Here is a 27929-nt window from a genome sequence, read left to right on the forward strand (position 1 = left end):
TAAAAACTATAAAAACTGCCTCCGGTCGTTCTGGATTTGTGAGCAAGGCATTTCTGGTTTGTTTTATAACATGCCAACTGCAGTCAATCTTTTATTAGCTATTTCCCGGTGGGTGGCAAAGTGATGACTAACTTACCAGCTCTCTGTTTGGCTTAGATGTTGGGAAGCTTCCTTCCCTTCCTCTCTCTTTCTATCCCTTTCTCTCTCTGTTTCTCTCTCTTCTTTGGAATCGCAGCACAGCCAAACTGTTATGCCATACCTTGTGGGTTTGGCTGGTATGTTGAGAGTGTATAAGCTTATCCTTGCAGGGGGGAAAGCCAAGTCACGGTCATTTAAGCGTACTTGTCTTGCAGGCTCAAAGTCACAAGCTCAAGGAACTTGTGAGTCCTAGTAACTCGTGAGGTGAGTCACTGAAAGGCCCTGAGAGCTGCCCTTAAGTCTGGCCACCTGCTAAAGTGAGGCTACTGATTGTCTGTAAACAGTTGGGGTGTCAGTGACTAGATTAGAAAGATTTACACAAAATGATGTGATTAGACAAACCCAGTCTTAGTGAGTCACAAGGAAGGCTCTAAGGGGGGGGGGATGTTTAAACAATGCTAGCTAGATAAGGGTTTCTGGAAACCTGTGTGGTCCTATTGACCCCGATAACGTTATGATTTGTCATAAAATAGACAACATATTGTTTTACACATTATGTGCTGCTTTCTCATGCAACATGAGAAGAACAGGTTCTGGGCTAAGCAGCTGTAGATAATGAGCAACTAATAACCTTAAACAACATTTTGCAAAAAGCCCGTTGACTCCCCAGAACCTGATGTGCATGGTTGGGGTTTTTTTGTTTTTTTGTTTTTATTAATTCTCTCATTCAAATAGGATGAGAATTGAGCAGAAGAGCTGTAAGAATAAAAACACTGATTTTCCATTGGATTAAGGAAGAGGGACCCTGAAACACCATAGGACCATTCACATCTCATCTAGGCTGAGGACTACCTGGAACATGCGAGTTGTGGGAAGCAGACACAAAAAAAGTTATATGGTGCCGTCGTCCCCTTAGCCTTGGGGTGCATTTTACATGTGCCAACAGAGGGATTAAGGCCAAGAAAGTCTGAAAGTGTGTCAAAAGTTAAACAATGATGTTTTCTAGATGTGCAACCAGCCATATACTAAGGCAAGGCTGAAAACAAAGAACAGGGCTTGTGCCAACACTATGACAAAACATAACAAGGAACTTGTTACTCAAAGCTATGCATCATCATCATACAATGCAACAAGATGTGTAAATGGTCTCAGTTTCGGTGATGATATTCCCTCTCACTGCACACTCAGGAGAAAACAAATGGAACCAAAACCAGGCCACTGAGAAACAAAATGGGAAAAATCCCCTCTCTCAGATGAATCTTGCGGTATGCAGAAATACAGAACATTATTTTAAAAATAAACCAATGACTGAGCATGTTCACTGATCTCCAAGAGCCACTGAACTGTAAAATAATTTTTCATTCCTATGTGTTTTTGAAAACATCTGAAATGGGCTAAAAACAACAACAACATTAGAACTGCCTTTATCCATAAAGATCAAGCGGGCTTTCTCCTGGGGAGACACTTGTCTGACAATACGAGGAATATAATTAACATTTTAGAAAAATTACAAGTGAAGATCAACACCAAAGCAGTTTTGATATTTGTGGACGTGGAGAAAGCCTTTGACAATATTTCTTGGAGTTTCATGAAGAAAAATTTACAGGGAATGGGGGTAGGCCAAGGTTTTGAAAACGGTATAGGTGCAATTTATTCAGAACAAAAAGCTTACCGTAGTTTTCGCTCCAAAACACGCGCTTTTTTGCTCCTAGAAAGTAAGGGAAAATGCCTGTGCGTGTTAAGGAGCGAATGCACGGATCGGAGCCATGGCTGCCGTCAGTCAAGCAAAGCGGGAGCCGCTTACACACTCTACGAGGCTCTCGCTTTGCTTGCTTTAAAGTGACCTGGAGCGGAGGGAGGGAAGGAGAGCCATGGCAGCAAAGCGGGCAGCAGCCGCTTACACGGGAGGAGGGACAGACGCTAGCAAAGGTCCGTGCGCTCTTTAAACAGAGCAATGAGGCTGCAGAGGGACGGCAGGAAAGATAAAATTTAAGCAACCAGCAGCAAAATAAAACCAACCTCGAGCTCTGAGCCACGCAGTGAAAACCAGGAAGTTAAAAAAAAAAGGCTGGGGATGAGGGAGAGGGGAAAACTTCCGCTGGGAGGGAGCAGCTTGTTTTCAGGCAGGATAGATTCGAGCATTGTCTGGGTCCTAGTGCCCCTACCACTTTTTTGTGCTCCATTCTATTGCTGCTGGTGGCTGCTTATCACTCAGGCTACAAGGAGGAGCGCTTTTACACAGCTAATGGTGAATCCCCTGCAATCCAAGTCCTCCTCACTTGCTCAAATCTATTCTGCCTCAAAACAAGGAGCAGAAGGAAAAGGCTGCAAACTGTTAAATGGGAAAAAACCCAGGCACAGGGCAAGTACCTTAAGTATACCTTTAAAGCAACAGTGCTCTTTCCCTCCCTCCTCCCCGCTCAGCTCGCCGAAAAGCTCCTTCTCCACGCGTGCTCCTTGTCCCTTGAGTGCTTTTCCTTCCCTCCCCACTTAAAATGTGGTTACAAAGCACGGATCCACATGGATCCTCAGGATTTTTGCATTGGGCTACCCCAAACTCACCATCAGATCACATGTCTGTGGCCACAGCATGAACCATAAAAATCATGCACCCACTGTTTCGTTCAGAATATTTTTTTCTTGTTTTCCTCCTCTAAAAACTATGTGTGTGTTATGGTCAGATGCGTGTTATAGAGCGAAAAATACGGTAATTAATTGTGAACAATGTAGTCACAGAAGAGTTTAAGATTGAGAAAGGAACACGACAGGGGTGCCCAATCTCTCCATTGCTTTTTATATTGGTCCTGGAGGTTTTGCTAAACATGATTAAAGGTAAAGGTACCCCTGCTCGTTCGGGCCAGTCTTGCCAGACTCTAGGGTTGTGCGCTCATCTCACTCTATAGGCCGGGAGCCAGCGCTGTCCGCAGACACTTCCGGGTCACATGGCCAGTGTGACAAGCTGCATCTGGCGAGCCAGCGCAGCACACGGAACGCCATTTACCTTCCCGCTGGTAAGCGGTCCCTATCTATCTACTTGCACCCGGAGGTGCTTTCGAACTGCTAGGTTGGCAGGCGCTGGGACCGAACGACAGGAGTGCACCCCGCCGCAGGGATTCGAACCGCCGACCATGCGATCAGCAAGTCCTAGGTGCTGAGGTTTTACCCACAGCGCCACCCGTGTCCTATAATCATATATAATCTAATCATATATATAAGTCTAATCATATATAAACATGATTAGAAAGGACCAATTGGTTAAGGTATACAAGTCGGAGCTAAACAGTACAAATTGAAAGCATTTGCTGATGATTTGGTATTGATATTACAGGAGTCAGAATCTAGTACTAAAAGAGTACTGGAATTGATTCAAGAATTTGGTCAGGTAGCAGGTTTTAAGTTGAATAAGTTGAAAACTTAGGTTTTAGAGAAAAATCTAACAGCGATTGAGAGAGAGAGGTTTCAGAAAGAGACAGGATTAACATTGGCTAAGAAAGTGAAATACCTAGGGGTTAATATGACTGCTAAGAATGTGAACTTATTTAAAGATAATTATGAAAAATATTGGACGGAAGTGAAAAAGGATTTAGAAATATGGACAAATTTGAAGTTATCATTGCTAGGCCGAATTGCTGCGATAAAAATGAATGTATTGCCAAGGATGTTGTTTTTGTTTCAAACATTGCAAATTTTGGACAAAATGGAATGTTTCAAGAAGTGGCAGAAATATATTTCTAGATTTGTCTGGCAGGGCAAGAAGCCCCGAATAAAATTTAAAATACTAACTGATGTTAAAGAAAGAGGTGGATTTGCCCTGCCAGACCTTAAGCTTTATTTTGAGTCAGCCGCATTTTGTTGGCTGAAGGAATGGCTACTTCTTGAAAACACTGATGTATTGGATTTGGAAGGGTTTAATAATGTATTTGGTTGGCATGCATATTTGTGGTATGAAAAGGCCAAAGCACACAAAGCGTTTAAAAACCATATTGTAAGAAAAGCACTGTTTAATGTCTGATAAGATATAAGGATTTGCTTGAAAACAAAACTCCAAGGTGGTTGTCACCAATGGAAGCAAAGGCTCTGAAAAAGCTCAATATGGAGGCCAATTGGCCGAAATATTGGGAAATATTGGAACAAGAAGGTGACAGATTAAAGCTGCAGAGTTTTGAAAAACTAAAAAACAAAGTACAAGATTGGCTTCATTATTATCAAATAATGGAGGCTTATAATTTGGATAAAATTGGTTTTCAGGTGGAGAAATCAAAATTGGAAACAGAATTGTTAGATCCTAAAACTAAGAACTTGTCAAGAATGTATAACTTGCTGTTGAAATGGAATACTCAAGATGAAATGGTGAAATCTGCTATGATAAAATGGGCACAAGATGTTGGACATAACTTTATGATAGCTGACTGGGAACAGTTATGGACCACAGGTATCAAGTTCACGGCATGTAATGCCTTAAGAGAGAATATAATGAAAATGATATACAGGTGGTACATAACACCAGTCAAGCTTGCAAAAATCTATCATTTGCTCGATAATAAATGTTGGAAATGTAAAGAGACTGATGGTACATTCTTTCACCTTTGGTGGATGTGCCCAAGGATTAAGACCTTCTGGGAGATGATCTATAATGAAATGAAAAAGGTATTTAAATATACCTTTCTGAAGAAACCAGAGGCCTTTCTCCTGGGCATGGTCGGCCAATTGGTGCCAAAGAAGGATAGAACTTTTTTTATGTATGCAACAACAGCAACAAGAATACTTATCGCAAAGTATTGGAAGACGCAAGATTTACCCACCCGGGAAGAATGGCAGATGAAAGTGATGGACTATATGGAACTGGCGGAAATGACTGGCAGAATCCGAGACCAAGGGGAAGAGTTAGTGGAAGAAGATTGGAAAAAAATTAAAGTTTATTTACAGAAATATTGCAAAATTAAGGAATGTTAGAAGGATGTTGGAATGAAGTAATGTGGTCTTAGCAGAAATGATATAAAGTATTAGGTAAAAATTGATTTTTTAATTGGAGAAAGACGAGAATGTAAAATTACAGTATATTAAGATAAATAATTAGGATAAAAACAAAGCTAGAAAGGATTTGCTGAAATATCTAATTGAACTAGAATACAAAAAAGGGAGGCGTGAGGAGGTCAAGGAAATAAGCAAAGGAAAGCAAAGGAAAGAATGTAAAAGTTTGAGCTGTTTTTTTCCTCTTTTTGAATTGTTTGTATTTTTGTATTGTACTTTTGTATTTTTGTATTTTCCTTTTTTTGTTCTTTCTAATTTTCTCTTTGTAATTTTTAAAATTTGAATAAATATTATTTTTTTAAAAAAAAAGAACTGCCTTTAGCTGGCGAAGGTGATACTAGTTTAGGAGTTTTAGTTTCTACAATAATGTTGCTTCCTAAAACTATTTTTATAGTACTTTTTAATGTATGCTTTATTGTTATTGACCCTAAGTTTTCGTGATGGGACAGGAAAGATGGAAGAAATTCTCACTAATGTCAAGACATTACCTCAACCATCTGTTTAGAACCATCACTTTCTTCTGCACAAAGGTCGATAAAAAAGTTTTCCTCTTTCCTGTCTGGGGTTTTATCAATAAACCATCCACCTTCTGAGATCCTAGTATCTGATGGTGCTTGAGTGGGAAGCTTATTCGATCCAGGCTTCTGTGAAGGAGTGCTGGACATTGTCTGCGAACTCTTGGGAGATGCTGGAAGAGAATCTGGATTTCCTTTCCGGTATAAGGTCAACAAAGATGAGTTCATGTGATTTGAGGGCTGAAAAATATAATATATATTTATAAAATAATCAATGGAAGGTTATGATTTTTTTTAAACCATAGTTATTTTTCCTAGTGTGCTTAGCTACAGAATGCATTATGCATAAAATACTGAATGGTGCATTATAAATATACCAGATCTGTAACCAACCCCTTGCCTTCTTGCCTATACAGGTAGGCAAGAGTTCCCTAGCAAGTAACTGACTTAACAAATAACACTTATACATTTTAGTCACACGTGCACTTCTTATTTCTGCCCAGGTGAAGGCAGACTTGGGACAAGCACATATGTAGTTGACTTTCACCCACCTTTTTTAAAAATAAATTTTATTAGAACATAAAGAAAAACACAGAACATTATCAAATATCTCCCCCCAAACTAAAACATTAAATATCTTAACAAAGAAAAAATAGAAGAGAAAGAATAAGGAGAAAAAGAAAGTCTAGAAAGAAGAAAAAGAAAGGCAAGAAGAAAATAATAAAAATAATAAGAAACAGAAAAAGGTCCGCTTCTCTATCTGCCAATTATATATAATTATTCAAAAAATCTGACATCTGCACTTCAGAAAATTTCTAGCTGTAAATAGTATCCAGCTTTTCCTCCTTCTGTAGGATATTTCCTGCAATCACCCTCTCAGACATCCTACCCTAGTTTTATCACTCAGGAAGTCCATTATAACACTTCTCTAATTCATATATTTCTAATGTTCTGGATTAGTATTTTTCTGGCTCTCTGTGATGCCTTTCTCTTTAAGGGTTGCTTTCGCACACCTTTTCCAACATCAATTTGCAATGTGAGTGTCACAAGTCACACAAGCAGCAGTATGTGGCACACATTGACAGGAGCGTTATTGTTTGGATTATGGCAAAACCAGGTCTCCTGCTTCAATAGATAAGAGGCAAACTGGCCCAAGCCACTAGATGGCAGGAGCTACGTATATATGATTATGCACTGTACTAGGAGTGGCGCTGTCCATCTCACGTAGTTGAAATATATATAAAAATTGTCCAGCAGCACCTTAGAGATCAACTAAGTTTGTTCTTGGTATACGCTTTCGTGTGCATGCACACTTCTTCAGATACACGGCTACCTACCTGAACCTCATGCAGGTTTGAAGAAAAGGCTGGCCACTACAGATTGAAGGCTTTTCATCTATATCCACTGCATACACTTGGTTTCAGAACTATAAACTATTCTTAGTACACATAGTAACAGAAAACAGAAAACAGTCCAACACGGACACACTTACTGGGAGTCCTGTGTCAGTGTCCGAAGTATCCATGCAGCTTTCTGAATCACTTAGGAGAAAGAAAGGATGTTTTAATAATTAAGTTTGACATTATTATTTAAGACAGAGCCCCTGGGGCCTTTCACATGCTGTTAGATGACAACTGCCATCATCCCTGACATAGGAGCCCTGCTAGATCAAACCAAAGGTCTATCTAGTCCAGCGTTCTGTTTCCTAAGATAAAGACTGGACCATTAGGTCCAGTCGTGACTGACTCTGGGGTTCCGGCGCTCATCTCGCTTTATTGGCCAAGGGAGCCAGCGTACAGCTTCTGGGTCATGTGACCAGCATGACTAAGCTTCTGGCGAACCAGAGCAGTGCATGGAAACGCCTTTTACCTTCCCGCCAGAGCAGTACTTATTTATCTAGTTGCACTTTGACGTGCTTTCAAACTGCTAGGTTGGCAGGAGCAGGGACTGAGAAACGGGAGCTCACCCCATCGCAGGGATTCGAACCGCTGACCTTCTGATCGGCAAGTCCTAGGCTCTGTGGTTTAACCCACAGCACCACCTGCGTCCCTATTCTGTTTTCTACATGATTTGTAATACTACCCATACTTTGCTTGGAAACAGAAAGAGGGGTTAGTACCTGCTCTGCAGGAGAGAATTGCCCGACTATGGTTCCGAGATCATGCAGTGTTACATCTGACCTGGACCAATTAATTTCCATGGCTTTATAAAAAGTTATTAACTCTTGGAATTAAGTACTTTCAACTTACTCTTCCTCCCTTTTGTGTCTTGCTTTCTTCGCCAAATGTTCATCCTCTAGAGCAGCTAAATCTTCAGACTTCAGCTCATCGTTGATTATCCCAAAAACTGTTGAAGAAAATTAATAAACATAGATGAAAGCACAGAACCCCATAATCTCATTTGGCAATAGTGAAACCAAAAAGAAGAAACACTTCGAACAGCACAATTCTATTTGCTTTTAATTAAGTCTCAATGAATTCAAAGCTCCTGAATAAGACCATAGTCTAAGTAAGTGTTAGATCTACCTAGGACCCACAAATCACAGTGAATCTGGCCTAGATCCATTTTGATGAGGAGCAGGCAGAACCTTAAGATACTTTTGGATTACCCACAACTACCTTTGATGCAATGATTTTTTATTATATTTTTTATTATATTTGTATACCACTCTTCATATGAAGATCACAGGACGGTTCACAACATAAAAATATAAAATGAGAAAACAAAATACATAATAAAACAAAAACAAACCAATAACCCCCCCCCACACAAATACATTTAAAAGGCCATAGAATCAGCCAAAGACCTGGTTATATAGAAACCTTTTCTCTTGTTACCTAAAGATATGCCATGAAGGCACTAGGAGAGCCTCACTGGGGAGAGCATTCCACAAATGGAGAGCCACCACAGAAAATGTACATTCTTGTGTTGCCACCCTCCATGTGTCTCATGGAGGCATATGAAGAAGATCCTCAGATTATGATCTCAGGATCTGGGTCAGTTCATATGGGGAAAGGCAGTGTATGAGGTATTGAGGTCCTGAGCCATTTTAGATCTCAAAACCAGCACTCTGAATTGGGCCCAGAAACAAAGCAGCAGCCAGTACAGTCAGGACAGGGTCAATGTCATATGCTCAAACAGTCTTGCCCTGGTAAACAACCTGGCCACTGAATTCTGCACCAGCTGAAGTTTCCAACCTCATCTTCAGAGGCAGCACTACGTATAACCTGTCAGGAGTTCATCTTACACTCGAGTAGGACCCTGGCAGAGACACATGCCCAACTGGCATGTTCCCTCCCTCCTCGTCGATCGTTCGGGAGCTTCAAAAGCTTTCTTCAGGCCAAACATCACAGCGACCGATGCCAACCGACACCGGCACACTTAGGGATCCGCAGAGTTTGCACATCTTGCGTGACAGACCTCAGCAACTCAGCATTTTGGCTAATCTACTTTATTTACATATAAACACACACGAAACACTGCAACATGGCTCTCTCTCTCTCTAGCATCAGACAGCAAAGGGAAAAAGAACAAAGGACAATAGTCCCACTTCACGGAACACAGTAACACAAACATCCTGTCTCTGTCACTTCCCACTCTGTGGAGTCAAAACATATACCATCATGTGAAAGACAAACATCCCATGACTGCAATCATGGAGCAGGAATTCTAACATAACCTAGAGGTTACTGGACCTTAGACAGAAGTTAAGCTATTCCTGTCCAGATATGGGTGCAGCTGAAGCTGATGGACAGTGAGGTCACCTGAGCCTCAAGCAACAGCAAAGGATCTAGAAGTACCCCCAAGCTATGTACCCTCTTCTTCAGAGGAAGTGTAACCCCTTCATGAGAGGGCAACCTCCCATCCATCTAGTCTAGGGAACAACCCAACAGCAGTGTCTCAGTCTTCTCTAGACTGAGCTTCAATTTCTTGGCTCTCATCCAGCCCATTACCAAGGACTGAATTTTCACTTCAAATTCAATATTAAAAAAAGACTCACCTTTCTCTACCTGTATTCTAAAGGCATTTCTTTTTCTTCGTCCATAATCAGCACTGGAAATCAATTTTATACATTAGTCTCAGTGAAGGCCTTCTTCTGCACATATTGCATTTCCAGCAAAGACACATAATCTAACCGTTATAAGAAGAAAATTAGCCTTATCCTGAGTTATTCAGGTCAAACACAGGGAAATATTGGGACCAATATTTAACAAAAGTGGCCTGCTTTCCAAATTACAATTGACTTGCAATTCACTTGCATGAATTCAGTTTTACAGTTTGGCCAGGGGAAAGGAAGCGGGGAACATAAGCAATCTCACCCGCCATTGCACTTACCTCAGGAGAGTTTGGAGGTGCAGGGAGAGTGTGTTTTGACTATACACAATTTTTGCTTTACAAGCTAACCCCAGATCATAACCCCCACGTAAGTTGTGACTCAACTGTACATTCCCGACCTGGCCACAGTGATCCATGCGACGGTCATCTCCAGGCTTGACTACTGTAATTTGCTCTACGCGGGGCTGCCCTTGAAGCTGCACCAGAAACTCCAGTGGGTGCAGAATGCTGCAGCGAGGCTCCTCACGGGGTCTCTGCCATGGGAGCATATTCACCCAGTGCTTTTCAAACCGCACTGGCTCCCGGTGGAGAACAGGGTCAGATTTAAGGTGCTGCTTTTGACCTTTAAAGCCCTTCACGGCCTAGGACCCTCGTACCTATGGGACTGCCTCTCCCGGTATGCCCCACGGAGAGCCTCAAGGTCCATAAATAGCAACACCCTAGTGGTCCCGGACCCTAAGGAAATTAGATTGGCTTCAACCAGAGCCAGGGCCTTTTCAACTCTGGCTCCGGCCTGGTGGAACGCTCTGCCTCATGAGACCAGGGCCCTGCAGGATCTGATTTCTTTCCGCAGGGCCTGTAAGACAGAGTTGTTCCGCCTGGCCTTTGGCTTGGAGCCAATTTGATTCCCTCCCTCTCTTTCTTTTTTCCTTTCCTTCTGCTCCTGCGATGAGGCTACATTTTAATATTTTAATGTTTCAATATTTTAATGTTGTATTTTAATTTTGTTTTTAAGTTGTATTCATTCAACTTGTTTTTATTATTGCTTGTAAGCCGCTCTGAGCCCGGCCTTGGCTGGGGAGGGCAGGGTATAAATAATAATAATAATAATAATAATAATAATTATTATTATTATTATTATTATTATTATTATTATTATCAAATAACATATCATTCTTCAGTCTGCCATGGGTTCTACCATGGGAGGCCCTTTAGACTCAACAGAACCATGCACAGGTGTAAGGTTCTCCTTATGAGATAGAGGTTGGTTCACATTTTCCTTAACCCCAATCCAGCATTTATGTCCAGTATAAGTTATCCATGCTGCAGAGCATAAGTAACTTGCTGGCAGAGGGAGGATATGTAAATGGGCCCTAAGCCTGGGTGATTCCTGAGCTCTCTTCTTCCAGCACAGTCCTGAAAAGGTGACTGGAACATTTTCTGTTATTTTTCCAGTTAATGGAAATTAATTATTTTTCCAAATCTGGAACTATTGTTTGTCATGGCTAAAGTCTTCGATGGCAGAAACTGGAAAATGCTGGAAGATTCTAGTTCATTCTAGAATATTCATTTCTGTTGCAAATATTGTTTTGACTATCTCAAGGTCACGCTGAGCCAGGAGAGATAAATTTGTGCGCTCAGCGAGCTGGTCATTCTCTCTGTTACTTTCGTTTGTACCTCACGTGTTTGCAGTTTTTTCTCTGAAGTTTTTTTTGGTAACGAAGCCTTTTTGCCTTGCCGACGTGGGGATCCAGGGCACAGTCCTTCAATGGCTGCACTCGTTTCCTCTCTGGACGGGGACAGAGGGTGGCGCTTGGGGGGGGGGAATTGTCATCACGCCACTCCTTGGTGTGTGGAGTGCCCCAGGGTGCGATTCTCTCCCCGATGCTTTTTAACATCTTTATGCACCCCCTCGCCCAGCTTGTCCGGAGTTTTGGGCTGGGTTGCCATCAGTATGCCGATGACACCCAACTCTATCTGTTGATGGATGGCCATCCTGACTCGGCCACACACACACTGAACAGATGTCTGGAAGCTGTGGCTGGATGGTTACGTGGGAGCCGGTTGAAGTTAAATCCTTCAAAGACAGAGGTCCTCTGGCTGGGACGGGGCGATATGGGATTGAGGGGGCAACTCCCATCTCTTGCGGGGGTGCAATTAGTGCCAGCATCATCCGTTAAGAGTTTGGGTGTAATCTTCGATACCTCCCTCTCTATGGAGGCGCAGATTGCAGCTATAACAAAGGCGGCATTTTTTCATCTCCGCCAAGCTAAGCAGTTGGCTCCTTATCTCTCTCGCCCTGACCTAGCCACTGTGATTCACGTAACGGTCACCTCCAGACTGGATTATTGTAACTCGCTCTACGTGGGGCTGCCCTTGAGACTGACCCAGAAACTCCAGCGGGTGCAGAATGCCGCGGCGAGACTCCTTATGGGGTCTTCGCTGCGAGATCATATTCAGCCGGTACTATACCAGCTGCACTGGCTCCCGGTGGAGTACAGGATCAGGTTTAAGGTTCTGGTTTTAACCTTAAAGCCCTATACGGCCTAGGACCCTCATACCTACGGGACCGCCTCTACTGGTATGTCCCACAGAAGAACTTACGGTCTGCAAATAAAAACATCCTGAAGATCCCAGGCCACAGAGAGGTTAGGCTGGCCTCAACTAGAGCCAGGGCTTTCTCGGCCCCGGCTCCAATCTGGTGGAACGCTCTGTCACAAGAGACTAGGGCCCTGAGGGACCTGACATCTTTCCGCAGGGCCTGTAAGACAGAGCTGTTCCACCAGGCCTTTGGTCAGGGCGCAGCTTGACCCCCTCCTCTGGCAATCTGCACAGAATTTTGCTTAATGGTTGCCATCAATTTGATTTTAATTAATTTTTATAATGAAAGGTTTTTAGAATGTTGGAATATTTTGATTGTTGTTAGCCGCCCTGAGCCCAGCTTCGGCTGGGGAGGGCGGGGTATAAATAAAATTTATTATTATTATTATTATTATTATTATTAGCCTTTAGTAAGTTTTTCTTTTACTGATGGACCTTTAACTCTGCATGTTTTATTACTACATTCACTACAAATATGCACTTCTGGGACTCTGCTATTCATTAGGACACATCAGAGTGCCTAGGAATTTTAGGATCCAATCCGTCATTGTTAGTGTTAACTATAGTTTAGACCAGGGGTCAGCTTACTTTTTCAGCAGGGGGCTGGTCCACTGTCCCTCAGACCTTGGGGGGGGGCAGACTATATTTTTTTGGGGGGGGAATGATCAAATTCCTATGCACCACATATAACCCAGAGATGTATTTTAAATAAAAGGGCACATTCTACTCATGTAAAAACACACTGATTCCCGGACCGTCCGCGGGCCGGATTTAGAAGGCGATTGGGCTGGATCTGTCCCCCGGGCCTTAGTTTGCCTACCCATGGTTTAGAGAAAAAGCCAGGATAATAAGCCATGACTTGAAGTTGGCTTATTTCCCTAACACTGAGGCTGGGGAAATGGTGATTAGACAAACTTAACTACTGTGGTTATTTGAAAATGGAAACAAAAGCTTCCAATCCCCATTCTCTGCTCCTCCACTGGCATCACTGCAAATAGGAGCAGGGAAAGGAGAAGCATGTGAGTCCCTGAGGCTCATGTACATAATACTAAACCACACTTTATAGTTATGTATAAGCCCGGTCCTTGTGTTTATCATCAAGCAAGTGTAAGAATTCAATATCTTACCTGTATGTTTTCTGTAGCTCAGCAGCTAAAACTCCAATGTCAACATACTTGCCACATTTGTTACTCTTCAGGTACTGTAATTGATAATTTTTTAATATAAAAATACCTTTAGTATTTGCATATGTGATAGGTTTATGAAATTCAATTGTGGTTTTTTAGTTTTTAGACAAACATCAAATAAACAATTGCTCATTGTATACAGGTTCTAGCACCGCTTTTTACAAATGTGAATTGTGATATGTGAAGAGAAGCAATGGATTTATCTATTCACTCCTTCTCAGCTCAACCATTTGGAAGCCCATGGGCTAAAAGCATGGCATTTTACCATCAACATTTAACTCGTCCATCTCAAACTAAAGACCAACAGCCCAATCCTATGCTATCTGACAAGGACATGCCTACCTGTTTCACTGCAGGTATAGCAATATGCCCCCTGATTTCATAGGAGGAGGATGTGATTAAATGTGATTAAAAATCCACTGAACTCGGCAGACATGATAAACACATCTAGGTTGCATGACTCCAAAATCAATCCCGCCAGACACATTGGGACTTATTTCTAAAGCGAAGATGGTAAGGATGGGGTTTTAAATTTATCCCGCAACTATATATTAATTCAGTTCAAGGTAAAAAAAAAATCAAAAAATCAACTTGGCCTGCAGAACAAAAACGTACGGACTTGATCGCCCAGTGCTGGATGTGCCAGACCTGGCTACGGCTGCTGGGTTGGCGTAGTGCGGCAAAAGCAATCTAAGTAGGCTCAGAGGCACGCTTTTCCTTGCCCAGGGTGCAAAAAGAAAGCCCAGGCGGCTCAGCTTATGGGGAGTCCACCCCATAAGTGAAGGACCAAGGGAGAGAAACGAAGCGGTACCTGCTTAATCCGATGCTTCAGCCGAGGATCCCCTGCAGGGCTGCTTCCTCCGCGAATCCGCATGGCAGCTCCGCCACCGCCGCCGCCGAATTCCGCCCCTCAAACGAAGCGGGAGCTCCGCCTCCCTCCACCTCAGACTCCTTGAAGACCCCGGAAATCGGCCTCGCCTTGAGGCACGACAACCCCCTCGAGAAAGGGAAAGGCAGAGCCAAGAGGCGGGTTGGGATCCCCGTGCAGGCACTGCTTTAGACGCCTAACGCCCTCCCGGCTCATGAAGGCCCAAATTGGCGTCACCCTCCGGTCTCATTCCTGATTCAAGCCCCCCGTTCCAACCCTTCCACTCCCGGTGCCTATGATACTTTCTAGCTTCAGCTCTCTCTTTACGGAAGCATTTCGTATCCCTTGGTCGTGTGGGGGGAGGGGACGCAGCCCGCCTGATGTCGTTGGACTCCAATTCCCATCATTCCTAGTCACCGTCGTCAACAGTCAGGGATGATGGGAGTTGCAGTCCAAAAAAAAAAATAATAATCTCGAGCACCTCACGTTTGCCACACCGCTATTGAGCGACCGGATAGGGACTACAATTCCCAGCGTGCAATGCGGCAAAGCCGCAGGGAGCGGGAGCTGTACGGTGGCTGCGAAGGGACGCGAGGGGTGTGGCGATATACGGTGGCTGGTGGGGCTCGCGCCGGAGGCGGCACTGTCAGTGGCGGGATGGAGTCGGTGGTGTTCATTTTTTCGCTCATTGACTGCTGCGCCCTGATCTTCCTCTCCGTTTATTTCGTATCCTCCGGTCTCCCTTTTTGGGCGGGCCGCCTGGGAAGAGGGAGGCTCGAGCGGGCGAGGCAGCCCTCCGTGGTCTGTGGGCGGGCGGGCTGGGAAGGACCGTTGGGGCGGCAAAGGGGCTCTGGGAGGCCGGGAGCGTCGGTGACCGTCGGCCGTGGGAGCCGTGAAGGTGCTGCTGCGGGAGAACGAAGAAAGAAGGGGCTCCTGGGAAGGAGACCGTGGGGAGGCAGCGAGGGGCTTTTGGGGAGCGGCCTCGAGAATATGTTTAAGGGGAAGAAAAGTGGGGTGCGAATGTTTGAAACGCTGCCTTCAGGTGTTTGGGGCGAGAGGAAATGGAGGTTTGGCTAACGAGGGGTAACAAGGAATGAATCTGCGGACCCTTGCACCTTCAGTCAGGGTTGGTATCCTGGCCCAGGCAAATGGGACATTAGTGCTGGCCTCTTACCCCTTTGGGCCCATTGCCCATGGAGAGCCTAGACTAGAAGGCACCACTGCTGGGCCCTGGCAGCCACCCAGTTTTGCTAAGCTATGGTACCAGCCATGGTGGTGGCCAAGGAGACATGGAGGTAATATGGCAGCATTTCCAGCAGAAATTTAAATGCACACGCAGTCTTCCTAACTGTGTAAAAACCCTGTTTTATTGTAACTCTGTAAATTGTAGTATGGCGCTCAGGCAGTGCTTTTTGCGGATTGTTTTATATGGATAGGTTAAATTTTGCCTAGAACTCGCAACTTACAAATATATAAAATATTGAAAACTGTTATTGTTATCATGGCATTTTAGCTGTACGCCTCATATGAGATATTTGAGAGTTCTGCTGGGGTGCCTGCTTATACTTGGGTTGCCACCCTAGTCCTAGACGTGTATACTTCGAAGTAAATTTCATGAATAGGAACTTATTTAGTCTCATGAATGGGAGCTTACTTCCAGGTATATGTGCCCTTTGTTTTATCATTCAGACTGTTGCAAGAATACTTCCGTGGTTGTTTTATGACTTCTTAGGTTACAAAGGCCTTAAACATAGCCTTCAGATTTTTTCTGAAGGCCAAAGTACCTTAAGTGTGTCTGCTCCTAAGATTAACATTTAGATATCTCTCATTTTCTAAGAAAATGTTCAAGCATTTTAGTTAAGAATTGTGTGATATGCTGAGTTTTTTCTTAAATATATTGATGCTGCTGAAGATGTTGCTATGCTACATGGTTGACTACATGACTAGTATTTCCTAACTAAAATTGCTTCATTTCCATGCATCCATTATAAGTAAGGCATTATGGAGCACTGAACATGTCAGTATAATTATGCCTTGCTTCAGTTAAATTCAGTGTTTTAAGTGGCATACTTAGCTCTTACTTCTGTAGGTCACAACCTGTAGTATGGTCTAAATTTCTAGCTCAAAAATTTATTGTAACAGCACAAAGAAGGTGTATCTGCCATGGGTTCAGCGTGATGCCACGCTGGCCTTGTGACAAGAAACCATAGTTTCCTGTCAGCTCACCCTTCCCTCTGTTCCCTTTGCGTGCCTCCAGGCAGGGGATCTGAAAGTTCTGCTTCTGAATTTCAACAACAGTTTCCAGTGCACAAAAGGGGATGGAAGGGAAGAGAGGGAGGAATGTGTAAGTCTCATTGTAGCTCATTCACATAAAGGGAAACCATGGGTTGTATTCAACTAAGTTTTACTCAGAGTAGACTCAATAAAATTGATATGACTGAGATGGGTCCATTAATCTCAGTGGTTCTACTCTAAGTAAACTTATTTGAATACAATCCCATGGTTTCCTGCAGCATATGAATGTGACCAGTGTGTGGTTGTATGCTTTTGTTACAGCAGCTATTCTGCCGTAAATGTTCAATATATAAAATAGTTGTACACTAACAGGAATGAACCCAAGCTGATAGAGAGGTGTTATCTATAGCTCTGCAATGAAGATGCAACTATTTTCTTTATTTAATTTGCTTTCTTGCCATTTATCATATGGTTCCAGGGCAGGTTACAATTTACAATTATAAAACAAAGAAAACAGTTAAAACCATGAAACAAGGATAGTTTAAAAAGTGTAAAAAACAGTTCCTTATATAAAAACAGTTTAGAAAACCTGTCAGGCTCCTGCAGATTCCTGGTATAAATGGAACCCTTTGTGGCCAAGCCACTGTTCAGCTATTGCTGAAGCTGCTGTGACCCAACACAGTAATTGCAACAATGGCCAGGAAAGCCTGCGCTTAGTCTTGGGTGTGCGCGCTTAGGTTGGCACCTTAGGTTCTCTGCTTCTGCCTTATAACTATTATGATTGCTGTGGCCAGTCACGGTGGTTGTGTGGATGCTGGGGCTTGCACTACCTAGGATGCCGAGTATGTTGTAGCTTGGGGCTTGGCTGTGTGCACTGATGTTGTTAAGTCTATCAGCGTAACAGCAGGGTTGTGAATTCTGCTGTTACTAATCGATGAATCTTCTGAAATAGCCTCTTGCTTGTGAACGTTCTGCTTGTTCTGTAACCTTTATTACATTAGTAGAATCCCTTGCAGTCAGATGTTTATATGAACTGTTTAACTCTGTTGTAATACTCAGGAGTGGTGCAAGGCATTTATGGCTCTTGTGTCACAGGGTAGAGCGCTTCCAAAATCATAGTAATTCCTTATCTTGACCTTCAGATAATTACATTATCAGATTTGGAATGTGACTACATTAATGCTAGATCTTGCTGCTCAAAACTAAATAAAGTAAGTTTTTTTCTTTTCTCTTTTTAAAGTGATGAGATTCTGAAATTCTTTTTAAAGTGATGAAATTCTGGAATTAGATTTAGAAGTGGTGGGGGGGGGGTCATCTTATTAATAAGAAATAATCAGGATTATGTAACGTTATCTACCGATAGAGTCCGTTCCACTGTCAAATATATTTTACTGTCAACCATTCCTCATAGGGTTTGGTTTTCAGACCTTTGATCATCTTGGTTGCCCTCCTTTGCACGTGTTCCAGCTTGTCAATATCTTACTTAAACTGTGGTGCCCAGAACTGGACACAGTATTCCAGGTGTGGTCTGACCAAGGCAGAATAGTACTGTTACTTCCCTTGATCTGGACACTATACTTCTGCTAATACAGCCTAGAATAGCATTAGCTTTTTGTTGTTGTTGCATCACACTGTTGACTCACGTTCAGTTAGTGGTCTGCAACGACCTCTAGATCCTTTTTACATCTATAAAGTGGTACCTCGGGTTACAAACACTTTGGGTTACAGACTCTGCTAACCCGGAGGTAGTACCTCAGATTAAGAACTTTACCTCAGGATGAGAACAGAAATCGCATGCCAGTGGCGGGAGGCCCCATTAGCTAAAGTGGTACCTCAGGTTAAGAACAGTTTCAGATTAAGAACAGACCTCTGGAATGAATTAAGTTCGTAACCAGAGGTACCACTACCTACAAGACAGGTGTCCCCCATCTTATATTTGTACACCTGATTCTTCCTGCCTAAGTGTAGAACCTGACATTTGTCCCTATGAAACTTTTAAAAGACATCTGAAGGCAGGTTTTTAATGTTTGATGTTTTTATTTTGTTTTTAGATATGCTATAAGCCGCCCAGAGTGCCTGGGGAAACTCAGCCAGATGGGCAGGGTATAAATAATAAAATTATTATTATTATTATTATTATTATTATTATTATTATTATTACATTTGGGCCCAGTTCTCCTGTTTAGGTCATCTTGAATCCCTATTCTGACTTACAATGGAATAACTAAGAAATGGATGAGTCCTTCATATGTGGATAGTTTTCTGCCTTTTGCTTATTTGAAAATTCACCCACTTAGATCTAGATGCATTCCTCTGGTAGTACTTTTGATGCAGGGATTTCCCCAGCACTATGCTAATAGTATTTTGTCTTTGTGAGGGAAAAGGAATCCTCTTCCCGTCCCACTAACTAACTTTGGGACCTGGTGTCAACATGTGGGTTGTTCAGTTAATGGGCCTTTTGGATCTCCCCAGATCCTCAGAACCTGCGTTGCTCAAATTCCTCCACCACACTCATGACTCCAGTATTTTTCTCCTTGTGTTTCCTGGCTTTGGGAAAGCATGAGCCATGACTCTGGTGGGGAATCACATGCCTTGTTTGCTAAAGGTCCCAGACTCAGTCCCTGACATCTCCAGGAAGGGCTGGGAACAACTCCTGTCTGAAGACCTGGAGGGTATTATGCTGACAATACTGAGCTAGTTGGATCAGTGCTCTGACTCAGTATAAGGCTTCCTGTGTTCCATAGCTCATCTTGTATACCTGCATTCTGCTACCTTCTTGTCCTTTGCAGGCCATTTCCTTTTCCTTGTCCAGACCTGGCCATTTGCAGCTTCCTGCAAAGTATGCCTCTCTAGCCCATTCCTGTGTTTTTCCACCTTGCTCTCCCCTTGTAGTATTGTCACTGCTTGCATCCCATGGCTCAGTCCCCTTACCCACCTGGTTTCTCCTCTGCTCTTCCAATCCACTCCCTTTACAGTTTGTTTCCTGTTAAGTTGCATTAGTTCTGCAGTCAGCTTCCCATCGATGGCTTTAAAGGATCAACAATTTGCCGAGGACTAGTATCCATTGCTAACAAATAGCAAAGATATGTGTGTTGTCAACGTCATCCTTTTTATGGCACAGTTTGGATTACTGTGTCTTAAGAATTTAAGAACAGAACACATGCAGCCCTGCCCTTTTGGAAAGTCCTCTTCCATCTGTGGAGCCCTCACTAGAAATTTAGTCTTGAAGTTAAAGGCAAGCATTTAGAATTTGTTCCTGTAGAGCAGGGGGCCGGTCCACTTTTTCAGCAGGGGGCCGGTCCACTGTCCCTCAGACCTTGTGGGGGGCCGGACTAGATTTTGAAAAAAATAATGAGTGAATTCCTATGCCCCACAAATAACCCAGAGATGCATTTTAAATAAAAGCACACATTCTACTTGTGTAAAAACACGCTGATTCCCAGAGCATCCACAGGCCAGATTTAGAAGGCGATTGGGCCGGATCTGGTCCCTGGGCCTTAGTTTGCCTACCCATGCTGTAGAGGGAGCCTAGGAGACCATTCAGGTGCATAAGTAAGTAGAAAGGAACATAGTAGTAATGCTAGTGCAAGTGGAATGTTACTGTTTGAGCTCAAAATTAGGGGTTTCAGCAGAAAAAAATCATGCCAATGTTTGCTTTTGTGTGTGTGAGAGGGAGAGAGAGAGAGAGAAACAGAAAGAAAGAAAGAAAGAAAGAAAGAAAGAAAGAAAGAAAGAGAAAGAAAGAAAAGAGTGCGCACTTGCAAGGTGATATAGATGCCTCAGAGCCTGGGCACACTTCTCCATTCTGCTTCTGAAATCTCAACAGTAGATCCTCCAAGTGTCCCTATTTTCCAGGGAGAGTCCCAGATTTACAGAAGCTGTCCCAGTTTCTGAACTGATCCTGGAATTTCCGGCTTTTCCTTAGAATATCCCTATTTTCATTGGATAAATGTTGGAAGATATGCGACAGGCTACGTGTTGAAGCCTGAGCTCAGCCAGAAGGCTTAGAAACATAAAAAATAAGATTAAGATCCTTGGAATGCTAAATTATGCACTTTTTTTACAAATCCTGCACACAACTCTGGACTTGGATATGTTCCCAAATAGACCCAACTGCTTCTGTCTGCAGTACTTTTCTCAATGCTGCCTCTGAAGTGCACGGCTAGATCCTGAAAAGAAGTTTGGACACTTTGATGGCATTGTGGCATTTTTGTTTTTTGTTTTTTTAAGTACTTGGAGTCATGTGAATTGTGCCAGTTCTGTGATCATTTGGCAGATTGATAATAGTGTTGACAGTGTACTTTTATCCCATTTGCTTGTACACTCCCACAGAGTATAAGTCTTTTATTTTTCTAAAAATTTCTCTTTTCCAGTGGGTGATCCCTGAATTGATTGGCCATACCATTGTCACTGTATTAATGCTTATTTCACTGCACTGGTTCATCTTCCTCCTCAATTTACCTGTAGCAACCTGGAATATATATAGGTAAGGGCCAGTGGGGTTGTTTGTGGGTCTTTATAGCTGTTACCACTTATTTAAAATGTATTTCAGATGTGGAATACTGTTATTGACTTATGCCCATCATGCTGTTCCTCCTTTAGTCTGTCTTGTTCCACAATTTATGAAATTCACCATCCTCAGCGGGAATGGCTTGAACATCAATGTTGCTTTCTCTACTCTCTTAACTTTTAAATCTGTCGAGGTGTTTTGCTTTTCCTGAGGACTGATGAGACTTCTCTCCTTGAGGGCATTTGAAGGGGGGGGGGGCGCGGAAAGCTCACTAACTGCATCTTGGAGCTTCTTTATTCCAGTCCGAATAAAAAGATCCATGGGTTGAAGCAGGCCCTGATGTTGTTTGTGCCTGCCTCCCTCATGATGGATGGAAAGTTTATTTTACAGGAAAATATATGGTGGGGATTTTTTCTATTACATAAAATTCTATACCTCCCCCATCATTGCTACTGTGGGCACTATCTACTGCGAAATAATCTATTGGTTTGTATAATTGCTTTCCCCTTGTGTTCTTCCATTATTATTGGCATTATGTAATAATGTCCTAAGTGATGCACATACTGAGCCACTAATTCCAATAGCCGTGGTGCTCTGCCAAGTGCTGCTGATAATAGTTGACACCACTGCTGGTAGAGTAACTATTTATAAGGCCTGAGCAGCTGTTTTTCCTCTAATATTGTGGTGAATTTAGCACATGGTTGGTTTTCCATAGTTGGCTGCAGTGAGATTTGTTTGCCGCCAACTAAAGACAACCAACCATGCCCTGCCCCTGCTAACCTCTCGCTACCAAGGAAATATAATAAACAAATAGAAAGAGAACCTACCCTAGTGACACTGACACAAAAACCCCACACATACATTAAGTATTTCCACCCTACCCCCCTCTCCTCTTCTTCCTCAACTTTATTCTGTACACAACACTAATGTCTCACTTCAAATGTGAAAAAGATTCTGCAACCTGAAAAGAGACAATGCATTTACTTTCGTAAACCAAGAAAATCTTAAATAAATTTTAAAAAGACACAAAAAACTTAGCACATTAGGTCAAACATTCATGTTCCTCTTGATGACTTCTATGTGTGTATGAAACATTAGAGGGAAATTAACATAATAGATGGGAGATGGGGAATCTGTGGCCCTTGAGTTGTTATTGGACTCAAAACTCCCAGCAGCCCCAGTCATCCCAGACAATGGACAGGGACAATAGGAGTTGTAGTCATAGCATCTAGAAGACAAGAGGTTTCCCATCCTTGACATAGCTGTTTTGGAGCAGAATTCCAGGTGTTGCTTTTGATCTTCTTCCACTTGATCATCTTAGATGCCCTTCTCAAAAGTGCCCTGGATGATGTGTGGTTGGTGGCCACAGGACAGAGGGCATTTTCAGTGGTTGCCCCCTGGCTGTGAATTGCCTTCCTCAAAGAGACTCATCTGACACCTATATGGTTGTTTTGCTGCCAGAGCAAGACCTTTTTGTTTTTCCAAGCCTTTTGATCTGTCTTTGCCTGCAATATTTTTATTTTCTGTAACTACTCCTTTGCTGTATTCATACTTTTATTGTTGAATTTTAAATAACTTCATTAGCTTTTGTGGACTTATGCTTATTTAAACAATTATTCATGTCTCAAAATAAAATATATCCAAATAAGTCTTGTAGGCATTGCTGTAGGTGCTCGGTTGTTAATTCCTTTCTCTTTAAAAGAAAACCACTGACCTTTTTGATGTCAAAATCAGTAACTTGCCTGTGCTTCCAGTAGAGAGAAGCTAAATGTGAAAGTGGTTTCTGAAGTACATTTACCATATCAAAGCTGGGGTTTTTTTTACTGTCTGTGAACCTATTTTGTACATTGATGCAGGTTTGTATGTGCTGATCACAAGAAAGTAAGCATTCATTTGGTTCCCTTTCCCATCCCCCTTCCCAGTAGAAAGCTGCTTGCATTGTACAGTTGATATTGACAAGTGGATTGCAGATCCATTGTATGGTCTAGAATTTGGGTCAGAGAACATTTCAGCCAGCTCTCCCTCACACATAAATTGCTTGTGTGGATCTACTCCCGTGAATAGTATGAAGTCAAAACAAGGTGATTTACGAAGATCATAGCCCTTCCCTCTGTAAACAGGACAACTTGCCATGTTTTGTTTTTTCTAATTGCCGAGGGGGACACTGTGATCTCACAGAAGTCTCTCAGATAATGCTGTTCACATGAGTAGGTTCTGAGCATGAGCAATTCTTTGCAAGGGTCAAGTAGCTGAAGTAGCGTCCAAATTAAATAGCATGGTTTCAACGCACACAGTGGAGAGACAGCTTTCAACTGGTCATGTTCCTAAGCTCCTAACTAAATTCCTCCATGTTCCAAGTAAATATGTAACCCTGCATTTGCAGTATTCCAGTTTTCCAGATTGGGGGAGTTCCCAGGGTTCTCCGGAAAATGAATTTGTACCATATTTTGAAACGGTTGACAATATAAGCATTTCTTTGTCTACTGAAACTAATATTGTGCAAATGCTTTCTCCACAACTGTCCCCCTTTGCACAGTCTCAGTCTCCATATGCCGTCCTTCTTTCCAGTTGCACTGCTTCCATCTGCTCCCGCAAGTATTCAGGTTTCCATGTTCTCTGTCCCTTTTTCGTTTTGCTCTCCTGTTTGAGCCCTCTGATTATCTGCCTTCCATCACATTACGTATTCTCTCTGGGACAAACCCTGCTTTTCCACCAGCCATCAATCCAGTTTTTTCTACAAAATCTGCTTCAAAACTTATTTTGCCGCCGCTCTGCTTACCTAGACCCTTCTTCATGCTTTGATATATTTTGGTCCTTTCTATTAGCACACTGAGCTTGAATTGTGTCTCCTCTGTGCTGGAGTGCTGTTGGCATTACAACGTTTTTTCCTTAATCCTTTTCAGGTACATTATGGTTCCTAGTGGAAACATGGGAGTATTTGACCCCACAGAGATCCATAATCGAGGGCAGCTGAAATCGCACATGAAGGAAGCCATGATTAAGCTTGGCTTTCATCTCCTTTGTTTTTTCATGTATCTTTACAGGTGAGTCTCAAGTCTTACAACTTGGAAAGAAGGCCAGCAGCATATTTAAAATACCTGCTGCCACACCAGCTATGAACTTAATAGGGTTCATCTATCTGCTGTGCTGTTTAAGCTTACTGCTACATTCACTATTCATAATAATGACCAAATGCTAGTTCTTCCTCTCTCCTCAAACCCCACACCCCCATTTCTTTCTTTTTGTAAAAAAAAATACTAGTTGCATTTCAGTTTTGCTGCATGTTCCTATGCTCATGTGTTTTTGTGAGGGTATTTGGGAATATCTGACTGACACTGTTTGTAACTGGGTTTAGGTTTAGACTGGGAACCCAGCACATCACGTGACCCTCTGGGATATCACACTACAGCTCATCCAGGAAAGAGATTCAAGACCTGGATATATCTAATGTAAAACAAACCAGAAAGGCACCTTGCATTGCTTTTGAAAACACATCCCCACATTTTACTGCTGACACATAATCTTCACAAAGCAACAGCAGAGGTTGTCACAACTTAAATTGATCTTGTGGTTCTTGCGTAAAAAGGCAAGTAAACAAGGGCATGGTTCCTTTGCGCTTCCTTAGCTATTAATAGCTCTTTATTTTTATACAAATCAATCAATGGATTCACCTGGTCATGTTTGTTGTATAGTGACTGGTTATCACAAAGATTTCCATCACTGCTGGCTTTTTCTTTGAGAGCCTCTCTGTGGGCGAAGTTTATTTGTGGCGACACTCACACTGTGCAATGAGGTGTGAGTCCACTCTTAACTTACACTTTCTGTTTGGATGCGGTATGTTTTGTTCATCCAGCTGGATATTTCTTTTCACTCTTGTGGCTTTATACAAAAACATCCTAGGAATTGTAGTTTAGCTGGGTGTTATCTGCTAAGAGATCCCTACTCTCTTTCCTGCCGCATCAGAAGTACAGTTCCCAAAGTTCTCTGGAAAGAGGGAATTAGTGTTTAATAAGTTGAAAGTCTGTAGTATACAGTGTTTGTCATCTTGTCCTGTATACAGTACTGCAGGCTCAGTTTTTGAGCAGTTCCTTGTTTCTGTTTAAATGTCTGCATTCAGGGCGCACCTTCAGAAGATTCCATATATAGAAGATTCCATATATGTAAATTGTCCTATATTTTGATGTTGTCATATATATATATATATATATATATATATATATATATATATATGACAAAAGTGTCCCATTCCTGCCCTAGAATATTGGCCCTGTTCCAAGGTGGTTATTCTGCATGTGTGGAATGGTTTTTGGAATAAATGCCATGTGCTCATAGATGGGAAGTAACACTATGTGGTGTTCACACCTTTCACTTACAGATCATTTCAGGCTGTGAGGTTGGGTTTCTGGACAGGTTTAAGTTATAAGGATTTTCTTTGAGAGTCCCAGAGATGGAAATCATTGGCCCATCTGTCCTGGGGATGTTGCAACCGATGATGAAAGTGGTCCTTGCCTTTATTTGAAGCCTTAAGAGCTAAATCCTTTTGAAACTGGGGGTGGTGAACTATTGACAAGACAGGACTGTTTAAGACGCAGTCCTACATGCCACACCAGCTATGCATAATACATACCTTGTAAACTCTGGAATTTGTCTAGCACTAGACATGCCTTATAAAGCCTTGATTATCAAGCAGCTTTAAACTTGAGGATAGCCTGGACTAAAAGAGACTTGCTGTAGTAACGGCTAGCCTTGTACAATCACATATGCTACCAGTTTGCATCACAATGCCTAGTTATTCAGTAAGACCAGACTATGCAAATGAACCAAATGGAAACAACTTTGCCAATGTTGCTAGCATAATAAAGATGCAAGTTGCAGGGTGTGTGTGTAAGGTTATCTATTTAAAATTGTACCTTTAATATGTTTTCCTTCTTTCTGCAGTATGATCTTGGCGCTGATAAATGACTGAAGTCGAAGTCGAAGTGTTACAGTTGCCAAATTCTGAGTTGTCACTCACAGCTTTCAAGTAAACCTAGACCAGTGTCGTCATGCAGTATATTTTTTCCTCTTTGAACAAAAAATATTTTTGCTGTATTTTTTAACATAAAAAATATTTAAAAAACCAACATACTGAGTTTCTCGAACCATTGATTTGTCCCTTCTTCAGTCGATTTTCCTATTATATCCAATTCATATTTTTCTCAAGAATGCCAGCTAGCCAATGAATGGAGTCAGATGATGGCACCAATGCCAGGATGTCACCATCAAGAATTGTTTTGTGAATTACCACTGTTACAAGTACATAACCATCACTTCCTGTATTTTACTGAATTTTATTTCCCTTGGACCTAACTTTTTAAAATTTTTAAAATCTTTCACTTCCTCACTCGTTTGTGTATCCACACACACTTAATGCAGTGATGGCCAAACTTGGCCCTCCAGCTGTTTTGGAACTACAATTCCCATCTTCCCTGACCGCTGGTCCTGTTAGCTAGGGATGATGGGAGTTGTAGTCCCAAAACAGCTGGAGAGCCAAGTCTGGCCACCACGGACTTAATGCATCCGATGGAGTGAAAACTTATACCATAATAAATGGTAGTTTTTGTATGAGCTGTGGTAGTGTTGAAGTGCTGTTGATAAAGACCATTAGAGCTTGGCTAATCCCAAGATATTACTGTGACATAAAACATTTCAACCCAAGAACTGCATTTGATGCTACCTATATGGGATATGGAGTGGCCTCTAAACACCTGCATTGTTTTTGCTCTTACCCCATCTGGGGGCCCCTGGAGTAGTTCCCTGTAAAATCAAATTTCCACCAGTACATTAACAAACGGCTGTGGGTCATAGGGGATGTGTTTCTTTCTCTTTTTTTTTTAAGAAGAGTTTGGATTTGATACCCTGCTTTATCACTCCCCTTCAGGAGTCTCAAAGCGGCTAACAATCTCCTTGTCCCGTCCTCCCCCACAACAAACACTCTGTGAGGTGAGTGAGGCTGAGAGACTTCAGAGAAGTGTGACTAGCCCAAGGTCACCCAGCAGCTGCATGTGGAGGAGCGGTGAATCGAACCCGGTTCCCCAGATTACGACTCCACCACTCTTAACCACTACACCACACTGGCTCTCAGGGGATGTATTTCTATATTGAGGCTGTGAAACTGCATCTGAAATACTGGAGCTATTTCTAAATGCATCTGGCCAAAAGACACAGGGTAGCAGGTTAAAAGAGAAGACCTGAAGCCTAATAAAGTTGGCTATCAATCAAAGACTAGAATACTTAACAGCTTTTTGTCAACATTTCTACTGTAGTTGCCCTTGACATAGTAGGAGTTCCCTATGGTAGGATAAATTCAACCCTTTTCTCCTGGTTTTCTGTGTGAATCTTCCCTTTTAGAGATACTAATAACCTTGTTGGAAGGGTGTAGAGGAGAGGATTAAGTAGCCCAATCCATCTTCCTCATGCCCAAAGCTGCTGTTGGTTTGGTCATGATGGCTTATTGTGACTCATGTCAAGGTAGCTTCATGAAATGCTACAGGATCAGGCAGTCTCGGCTCATTCACGGATGGTATTTTAATCTGATCACTAATAGGAGCAGGAAGTGTCCTCTTTCATCAGGCTTCTGCAGTTGAAGCTGTTTCTTGGTAATTAAGGGCTGCTTCTAAGAAAACACATCTCACAATCCTTACCTACTTTAAATATGCCTTAAGGGCTTACATCAGTCTGTTTGGCTCATTTCAACACCACTCTAGCCTAAACCACTTAAAAATTTTAGATTAGTTTTTAAAATGGAT

At 42.4% G+C, this 27929-nt stretch overlaps 2 protein-coding genes across 3 annotated transcripts in view; one reads left to right on the top strand and one right to left on the bottom strand.

Annotated features, from left to right (window-relative positions):
* The window catches only part of NVL (nuclear VCP like), a 45151-nt gene extending 30309 nt beyond the window's left edge, over positions 1 to 14842 (bottom strand). The window contains exons 1-6 of the mRNA XM_079969210.1: positions 14340 to 14842; positions 13469 to 13542; positions 9685 to 9737; positions 7934 to 8030; positions 7177 to 7225; positions 5658 to 5924 (exon numbers count right to left, since the gene is read on the bottom strand). Coding sequence (XP_079825336.1) covers positions 5658 to 5924; positions 7177 to 7225; positions 7934 to 8030; positions 9685 to 9737; positions 13469 to 13542; positions 14340 to 14402 — 603 coding nt within the window. The 5' untranslated portion in view covers positions 14403 to 14842. The remainder of the gene's footprint in view (positions 1 to 5657; positions 5925 to 7176; positions 7226 to 7933; positions 8031 to 9684; positions 9738 to 13468; positions 13543 to 14339) is intronic.
* Positions 14843 to 14962: 120 nt separating this feature from the next.
* On the top strand, positions 14963 to 26264 carry CNIH4 (cornichon family member 4). 2 transcript variants are annotated; one of them, XM_079969363.1, is made up of 5 exons: positions 14963 to 15122; positions 17774 to 17842; positions 21005 to 21117; positions 24045 to 24185; positions 26080 to 26264. In XM_079969363.1, exons 1-5 carry the CDS (start codon positions 15054 to 15056, stop codon positions 26105 to 26107), a joined length of 420 nt encoding a protein of 139 aa, XP_079825489.1. In that variant the 5' UTR covers positions 14963 to 15053; the 3' UTR covers positions 26108 to 26264. The 2 variants fall into 2 exon arrangements, with proteins under 2 accessions (XP_079825489.1, XP_079825490.1); XM_079969364.1 differs by lacking the exons at positions 14963 to 15122; positions 17774 to 17842 and adding an exon at positions 18711 to 18734.
* The last annotated feature ends 1665 nt before the right edge of the window (positions 26265 to 27929 follow it).

Source organism: Podarcis cretensis (assembly GCF_951804945.1).
Source record: "Podarcis cretensis genome assembly, chromosome: 3".
NCBI classification, from domain to species: Eukaryota; Metazoa; Chordata; class Lepidosauria; order Squamata; family Lacertidae; genus Podarcis; species Podarcis cretensis.